The 9,673-nt window shown below is 36.2% G+C and overlaps 2 protein-coding genes across 2 annotated transcripts; both read right to left on the bottom strand.

Moving 5' to 3' along the window:
- Window positions 1-3,494: 3,494 nt before the first annotated feature.
- Window positions 3,495-4,866, bottom strand: LOC103475587 (olfactory receptor 1-like). Its single transcript, XM_008427361.1, has one exon. The coding sequence runs from the start codon at window positions 4,774-4,776 to the stop codon at window positions 3,781-3,783; it is 996 nt and encodes a 331-aa protein (XP_008425583.1). The 5' UTR covers window positions 4,777-4,866; the 3' UTR covers window positions 3,495-3,780.
- A 449-nt stretch (window positions 4,867-5,315) lies between these two features.
- On the bottom strand, window positions 5,316-7,820 carry LOC108166856 (olfactory receptor 1L4-like). Its single transcript, XM_017308496.1, is given in 5 exon segments — window positions 5,316-5,321; window positions 6,208-6,538; window positions 7,417-7,446; window positions 7,448-7,724; window positions 7,727-7,820. Coding segments are annotated over 5 exon segments (738 nt in total).
- Window positions 7,821-9,673: the final 1,853 nt, after the last annotated feature.

Raw genomic sequence — 9,673 nt, forward strand, 5'->3', positions numbered from 1 at the left:
CAAATCCTAATGAGTCAAATTGAAAGTGTCATGGAGTCATCAGCCTCATGACATTAAAACTGACATGAAAAATAATATTGAAGAAATAAATATATCAAATCTAATTAAAAACATAAATAAGTGATCAGTCCTTTACTGTTATGGTCTGTAAGATATTTATTCTCAGTACTAGATATGGTCTTAAACCCATGACATTTCAACAATATTATTTTACCTTTTATCTGGAAATAGTGTCTTTATTCTTGCCATACAATCCTCTGTATTAATTATTGCTCCAAAGGTCTTGCCATACCACTTTACTCCTCTGTATTTACTTTAGTTTCTTAGTTTATTCTTGCATTTTGTTCTTTATTCATTTCCATTTAGTTTCATTTGATTAGTTTTATCCTCTCTTGGTTTATTGCAATGTCCACTTTAGTTTCTTTCCTGTTGCTAGATTTATTTTATCGTTTATTGACCATCAGTAATCTCATCACCTGCTGCGCAGCCTAATCGTCATGTGTTTCACATATGTTGATTTTTCACTGTTCAGCGTCGGATTCTCTGTTTTTATGCCATAATTCACATCTAGTTCGTCGCTCCGTTTTATGTCCCGCTTCTCTTGTTTCAGAGTTTTGTGCAATGTGCGAGTCTTTTTTTTTTTTAACTCCCTAAGGTGCAGGGCGGTCTGGAAGAGTATCGATGGGGAAAATGCAGACTGACATAAACCTTTTAAAACAACGGAAACAATTTCTGCATTCTGATTATTGAAATTTAAAAGTGCTGTGGTACCGTTGTTCTATCACCCCCGTTTCATACTGGACCACTTACAGCACCGTGTTAACGCTATAAAATGAACGCTCTCTATCGAGGTATCACCCATGGAGGGATTTCTTTATTTAAATGGGTTCATTTTTCAGAGGGATACACAGTGAGGTATCGTGATTTTAGCTAGCAGTAGCAGGAGAACGGAGCTGCGCCAAGAAGCTAACAGAAGCTAACAAACACTGAATAGAAGAAGAAGAAGAGCTGCCATAGATACAGTTGCAGCCARGCATGGTTTAATGTTACACAATACAGTTTTATCAAGTTGCTCAAAGTCTAAACTGGCATTTTTGTGCATTTAAGGTGTAAAGTTTACCTTCGACCAAAGGCATCCCAGCGCCCCCCCTTTTGTAGAGATGTCCGCCAGCGCCCCCTGGGGGGCGGTACCGCCCACGTTGAGAACCGCTAGTCTATGAATGTAACATCCTGCATCAGTGATGGAACATTTTCCCAAGAAAAATGTGTGAATGAAGAGTTTTTTTAATTGAATCTGTTTATCGTAGGCAATAATTTTATTTTGTATAAAAACTTTGACAGGAATAATGCAAAAATATAACATCACTCCTAATAGCAGTAAAATCTTAACACTATTGTCAGGAAAACAACATTTATTCAGCTGGATAAACTGTGTTAGGACAAGAAAAATCGGGTGCTGCTTTTATTTATGTGAATATTTTGTTGGATTATTAGAACAGTGTGTTAAATCTACTGGTTTATATTTCTGCAGAGTGAAACGGAAAGAGAAAGGCAAAATGTTCAAAGCCTGACCTCTAGTGGTTTAATGGATACATTACAGATTTGGAAACGTCTGAAACTGACGATGTCACCAAGCGGGTCGGTTGTACAGTTACATTTACTTGAGAAACTTTTTTGAAAATAAAAGAAAGAAAGAAAAAGTTATTCTGTGAGTAGTTTTCCTGCTCCACATTTTTAAAACCTTTGCTTGAGTGATATTATTTTAAAGTAACACTTTTCGTACTTGAGTACAATTTCTGGCTAGCCGCTTCCAGTAATTTTTCTGAATGAAGATGACATTTTTTTTAACAAGACACGTCAAAGTGAGATTTATTTCTGTATTCATTGTTTTCTATCTGCTGGGCAAACTCTACCAACCGGAGGTCTAGTTAATACTTAATAAGATGTTTATAATGGTGGCACTTTGCCCTCTTCTAACATATAAACGATCTACTGATATTGGCTTTAAAAGTTTATTAGTGAGGAATTTGTGAATTTCTTATTTAAAATTTTTTGTATCTGAACAAAATTATTTGTATTTGCAGAGAAAACCTGTCACATTTAATATCTTTATCTTCTCATATAGAAATGACGATTTGACTAGTGATGTGATCAACTTACCTCATTTTTTTCTTTTTGTTATTTAATGCTTTTTAACACTAAGTTAAACAGCATAAAACCAGGATAAACCAGAGGGGAAAAAATATTTCAAGATTCAAATTTCCATAATATATCATAATATTTCATATGTTTAAACCACTAAATGACGATTAGTGACGTGAATTTGTCTTTTAAGTGCAGTACTTAGTCTGGAACACTAGATGTCCTCAGTTACTAGTTTTGTTCTCATGTTGTATTTGCGCCACCTGTTTCCTGCAATCAATTTCGTTACGTAAACTCTCTGCTTTTACGCCAATATTTATGATTTTTTTTTTCTTATTGTGATGATGTGGGAGCGGTGTTTTCCAATGGCATCATGTCTCTCAACACCCTTGAAACTAGAGGCTGATACAAAATAGTATGACAGGGTCTTATGTTGGGAGAAAAGCCAGTTACTGCAATGCGTCACAGTGACAGTCTAATGGTTTGTAATATGAGGTGGCTGAAAGCTCGTTACTCTTACACGGATGTTAAACTCTACTGAAAAAATAATAATTATTGTATTGTACAAACAGAGCACAATTTAATTAAACCCAGGGAAGTTATTAGTATTTCTTGCGTTATGAGATACTACTTTAAATGAATGTTCAGAATCAATTCAGTTTCATAATCTAAAAATCCATTTCAAGGATGAATTCCTCACCTCTGTAGGAAGCTATTTCTACTCTATTGGTTAATGGTTTGTATTTGTTTAGCACTTTATTTAGTGCAGAGGACTCCAAAGTGTTTACACTGCATTCAGTCATTCAGACACACATTCACACTCTTGATAGTGGTGGTAAGCTACACTGTAGCCACAGCTGCCCTGGGCAAGACTGGAAAAAGATAGGCAGTCACCAATCAGTACTCTGAATATTAAACACTTCAGTTAAAATGGTTAAGAATAATGAACATTAATCACTAACAAAATAAAGTGTGAAATGTAGTATTGTTTAAAAATAGTAGACCGCATTAAATTTTTATTTTTTCTTACCAGAATATGTTCATATTTCATTTTATAATGTCTTCTAAAAAAGCATAAAACTAACTCAATTTTACTTATGTGAAATGTGATTTCTGCAGTAGGTACATGAAAATGGGATGCTCTTTAACTTAAAAAGACAAACAAACTTTATGATGAGAATTTGCAATTTTATTTTTTTATAATTCAGCCTTGAACACTAAATGTCCACAGATATATGTTTCTATCACCATTCTGCATTTTACCTACATGCTTTCTGCAATGAGCCTTTCCACACTGACTCGTCTCACAGTACAATCTGGTACATTCTGGACAGATCAACAGAGGGACAACATTCACAAACAACCAACTGTAAATATATCTACTAATCACTTCAATTTAGAATCTCAGGTATATCTAAAGTCATCACTATGCTTTATAAAAACACCACTGCACGTAAAATGGCTTGTATTTAACAAAAAAATAACACGTATCTGAAATAAATCATATTAACAAAAACACATGTGCATACCTAATAACTTTGTTACACATGCAACCATATTATCAGCATTAAAAAATCAACACAGCAAAACAACAAAACATGAGGTAATATTAATTTTTTAAAGTTATGCCTTAAAGCACTAAGAAGTCCGAGTTTGCAATTGTGAGACGAGTCTGTTTATTTTTCTTCTCTTGCAAAACCTCTTAAAAGCACTTATCACTTCTTCCGTCTTTAAAGCATATATGATCGGATTTAGCAGAGAGGGAACTGTGTGTGATAAACTAGAATTTAATATCCTCATATTAGGATCAATGCCGTTTGTTTTCACTGTTATATTTGTGCTCAGATATGGTATAAAGAAAAGGGCCACGAGAATCAGATGAGAAGTACAAGTTCTCATTGCTTTAAGTCGTTCTTCTCTGGATGCAGTTCTGCTTAGAGCTATAGAAATACAGATGTAGGTGGCTCCGATCAGTACGAGAGGAATACAAATGACTACAGCAAAGGTGAAATTAGACATTATGTAGTTTATGTATATATTATTACATGCCAAACGATATGTTGGTCCATGATCACAGAAAAAACTTTGTATTACCACAGATGCACAAAAGGACAGGCGCTCAAGAAGTCCAACCAAGGCTCCAATGACCATGACCAGAGATGTCCATGAACACAGCAGAATTGTAACTATTGATTTCCTTGTTACAATAATGTTATATCTCAATGGAAAGCAAATTGCTACAAATCTGTCATAGGCCATTATGACTAGAGTCCATGACTGCATACTTCCAAAGAATAAAACAAAGAACATGTAAGTTAAGCAGGCCTCATAAACAATGTACCGCCTGTTAAACAAAAACGTGTCCAAGAGTTTTGGGATGAGCGCAGTGCTCCCACACAGATCTGTCAGAGCCAGGTTGAACACTATTATGTATCTGGGAGTGTGGAGAGACTTCACCAGGTAAATAACAGAGAGGAGGAAACCATTGCTAAGCACAGTCATGATGTACACAAAGCACAAGAAGACATAGTAATACTTAACATGAGGGATGTTGTAAAACCCACCGAGATAAAAATGTAGAGGACGAACAAACGTGGAGTTAAACATGATAGTATTTTCACCCTCTCTGTTCATATTTATAACAGGATAAAGACAACTCACAAAACAAACATCAGAAGAAAAGTGACAGAGATAGTTGAGAGCACCTTTAGTTTTCTTAACACACTGGAGAATCAGAAGTCTGTGCAGCTCTCTGAACTGTTCCATGCTATTTTTTCACCTATATAGTTCATCATTACCTCGAGCTCTCAGGCGTCGCTCATTAACAATATGACGCAACGCAACTTTTCTGTTACCAGAGCATAAAATTATATCTAAAAAAAGGAGCATTTACTTAACATCTTGGAAATTACATTTATTATTAGTATTATTTTTGTTGTATATTTGCATCATGTTTTCATCTGTGTCCATAAATGAAATAATGGAAAAACAATATTAAAAGGTAGAGAAATAAATGTAACTTTCTTCAAACCGTATTCTCATGAATTCTCCATAACTCTTGACTCTAGATTTAAAAGATGAAATTAAAACCCAGGTATATAAAATGTTTGAGATGGATGGCCAACAATTCTAAATATGTACCAAAAGTGTTTAATTAAACTGCACATAGATAATTATATCTAAAAAACGATAACGATACGTGAAGGGTAAACCTCGCTACACCTCGTGTCCGCTTCAACGCGCACAATGAACCGAGCTCCGTGCTCATGATAAATTAAAACAAATTCAATCATTTCCATTGGCATGATTTATCACTTCTCTTTTTATTTATCTTTCTTTCTACAAAAAACTGTATGATAAAAGCTTTCAGGTTGGTGCTTTGGTCTCAGCTAAACCTTTTTTGAAGGAAAATTTTATTTACAAAGATTTCAAAATTCATTTTATTTGTCGTTTTGTTTATTTATTTTGGATATTTGAAATGCCTTCCAGTTGCAGTGCTAAATGTTCATTATAATTTTAAGTTTACTGATCTTTCAGATTGTGTTCTTGTATTATAATTTTCCCATTAACATTTATTACTTAAAAATGGTCTAAAAACAACAATAATATTGCTTATCAAAAATCAAAATGTGTTATTGTGACAGGTCTACACACATATGATTTATAGTGCAGTTAGTTTACTGCCATGGATGGCATAGTTACTTTGAAAGAGTAATTTGATCACTCAATGAAAAATTCATCCATCAGCTAGAAAATGTGCGTCTCTTTTCCCTCCATCGTTTACGTTTGTGTCGCTGGTGTTACATATGAAACCTATCTCCCCAAGGAAAAAGAAGAAAGCAACAATATGTGTTTTCTAAAAATAATCACAAATACTTAACTTGGATACGTAATTTTAATCTGATTATTGGATTGTAAATAGTAACACGTTAGATTACGCGTTACAAGGGGTCAGATTAGAGTAACAGTTGATGACACCATTTTTTGACATTTTTGCTCAAGCTATTTACGGATCTTTCAAGTTTCCGATATGTGTCCCCCTCCCAATGATAAACTTGTTCCTACGCCCTTGGCAACAAGAATCAGGTGAGAAGTACATGTTTCTAAAGYTCTGAGTCTTYYCTCTCTTGAAATAGTCCTGGACAAAGCGATGGAAATGCAAACATAAGAGCCAACTATCAGAATGAGGGGAATGCACATCACCACAATAAGGCCAGCAATAGCCAATATGTGACTGTAAGATTTATCATTTCAGGCCAGCTAATATATTGGGCCATGATCACAGAAGAAGCTTTTAATCTTTACAGACGAACAGAACGAGAGGCGATTAATAAAACCAGCCGAAGTTGCCATGAAACCAACCAAAAACATCCAAGTAGTTACAATGCTATGATACCTTAAAGCAGTGGTCCCCAAACTACCACATTTGGTCCACATTCATATTTTTTTTCATATATTGTATTTTCCGGTTTAACCACCAGGGGGCTCTTTAGCAGGAAGTGTGTCCTGCAAACTGTGGGTGTTTTGTTTGCATGGCACATTGCTGCCATCTGTTGGACTTTAGGGAACTGCTTGACTTTTATGTTATTTAATCAGTGCGGTTGTTTGCTAGCTGAACACACGTGTTTGTTATGAATTCCGCATTCAAGGTCGATTTCTTCGAACTGTAAGTAGGAGCTTATACTTCAAAACGAGCCTTTATGTTAACATATGAGTATATAACATATATATTCCATCAATGGAATATATACTAGTCAGCAGTGGCGCACCTACACATTATTCAGGTGGATGCAAAAACATGGATCGGCGCCCCCCCCAGGGAAGGAGCGTCAGGGTGAAGGAGCAACGTTAACCCCCCACCCCCAGGCGACGATACGTGAAGGGTAAACCTCGCTACATTTACCTCGTTATGTGCGCGAGGTGAAGGAGCGTAAGGCGCGCTGAGGTGTATGTGAGGGCATCATCGGCGCGCCGCCCCCTCCAGGCGGGGTTTTGGCGCCCCCTCTGGTGCTGCGCCCCTATGCGTTGCATGCCCTGCATACCCACTTTTTGCGCCACTGCTAGTCAGTCTCAGTGACCGTTTTACTAACGGTTTTTGCCCATGTGCTTTCTGGGTAAAAATCCATCGAGTCAACAATTCATAAATCAACAATTTCCGGCAGCGATAAAACGATAAACGTGTAACACTTTTTCTGTTACAAACTGACTCCGGCCCCCCACCAGAGAAGGAAAAAGTTATGTGGCCCTCACAGGAAAAAGTTTGGGGATCACTGCCTTAAAGGGAAGCAAATCTCTATTCCTCTGTGCCATGGTGACAAGCGTCCATGACTGTATACCTCCGAATAACAAAACAAAGAACATGTAAGCTAAGCAGGCTTCATAAACAATGTAWCTCCTGTTAAACAAAAATGAGTCCAAGAGTTTTGGGATGAGAGCAGTGCTCCCACATAGATCTGTGAAAGCCAAGTTGAAAACTATTATATATTTAGGACTATGTAGAGTCTTCACCATGTAGATAACAGAGAGGAGGAAACCATTGCCAAGGACAGTCATGATGTACACAAAGCACAAGAAGACATAGGGACATGAGGGATGTTGTAAAACCCACCAAGATAAAACTTTGCAGGTCAAACAAATGAGGAGTTAAACGTGGAGGTAAGCAGACTCTCTCTGTACATCACTATTGCACATTTACCAGGATCAAAAAACATAATCAGGAATAACAGAGCATCTTGAAAGACGTTGCTGTCACCCAGCACACCAGAGGATAGCATGAGTGTGCTGCCCTCTGGTCGGTTGCAGGTTTACTTTTCCTTTTATATATTTTCTCCTGTGATTATCATACATCAGTGTGACTCACTGGTTTCTGTCACTCACAAAAAACTCCTTACTGTTACTACAGTACTAAATATCATCTGCAAAAATAACTCTCATATTGGACAAATAAGATATAATTACCCATAATCCAGGAAAGAAAACTTAACTTATGCATGTTATTGACATATCAAGTTGTTGCGTCTGCATCCTTCACGCTGAAGTCATTGAAAGAAGGTTTTGAAAAATAGAAAAGTGATGAGGATGAAAAGTTAAATGAACTTTCTTCAAACTCTCTCTAGAGTTCACAGTGAAGTATACTTTCTTTTCTTTTCTTTTCCTTTATTTAACCAGATAAAATCCTGTTGAGAACCAGATGTCATTTGTAAGAAGGTCCTGGGCAAAAATCAGCAACATAACTTAATATTTTTTAGGAGATAATGATTTTCCAGTAGCTTTAGTTGAGAATCTGTAGGCAAGCTGCATTTAGGCAATATCTCAATCTGTGGTTCTTTATATTTCATTTATTTTGGGTTGTTCAAACATTTCTGCTGTTTATCCTTTTTGGTTATTGTGCTCAGGACATTGCATAGAGATTTAGATTATGCATGATGTGTATGATAGATGTATAGATTATGATGATGTGTGATAAAAATGATGTGAATGACATAAGGAAAATTTCGAACATGCAAATTTGGTAAATGTCACGATAGGAGCAGCATTATGAGCAGCAGTACAGAGACTTAAATTCATTTTTGAGGCTTTTCTGTGTTTGCCAATTAATCGCCTCTTGTTCTGTTCGTCTGTAGAGATTAAAAGCTTCTTCTGTGATCATGGATATTAGCTGGCCTGTAACGATAAATCTTACAGTCACATATTGGCTATTGCTGGCCTTATTGTGGTGATGTGCATTCCCCTCATTCTGATAGTTGGCTCTTATGTTTGCATTTCCATCGCTTTGTCCAGGACTATTTCAAGAGAGAGAAGACTCAGARCTTTAGAAACATGTACTTCTCATCTGATTCTTGCCAATTTTTTTTTTCTTCCATTTGTAGGCACCAATGTGGTTTTGACGATGACAATTGTCCATATGTGTTGTTGTACAAAGTTGACCAGTATTCCAAAAGACATTTTCTCCAACCTCGATCCAACCATCGCCTTGGACATTGTTGCGATCAATGAAGTCAAAAGCTGCCTCTGCACAATCAAGATGGAGGCGGGATCCATCTATTGTTACTGCGTATCCTGATACTGACATAATAATGAATTTCTAATGCATTGTTTAACCCTAGTTTAGATTCTTAGCCCATGTTTACACACAATCACCATCTGTAAACTGCTGTTATTTTCAGAAGTTGATTGAGGAAAAAAAAGTTATTAATTTGCAAAGATACCTTTAATTTGCTGTACACTGTAAATAAAAAAAGTCCCTAATTTACAGTACACTACCGGAAGCTGTGTTTACCATAAAAACCGTAATTATACAGTAAAATTTTGTGGTTGCAGGAATTTTACCATGTTTATAAAGCTGCCTGTATCTTATCGTAAGTTAGAGATTATTTTTTACAGTGTAGCTGTTCCACATAAGTCACTTGCCTATTGATCGGTGTGAATTCAGTTTAACAGCTTTGAGTGTAAAGTATGATTAGAAAAGTCTTACATAAATTCAGTCACTTTCCAATTACTCAAGATAATAACAACACATTCAAAGCCACCA

Source organism: Poecilia reticulata, linkage group LG14 (assembly GCF_000633615.1).
Source record: "Poecilia reticulata strain Guanapo linkage group LG14, Guppy_female_1.0+MT, whole genome shotgun sequence".
NCBI lineage: Eukaryota > Metazoa > Chordata > Actinopteri > Cyprinodontiformes > Poeciliidae > Poecilia > Poecilia reticulata.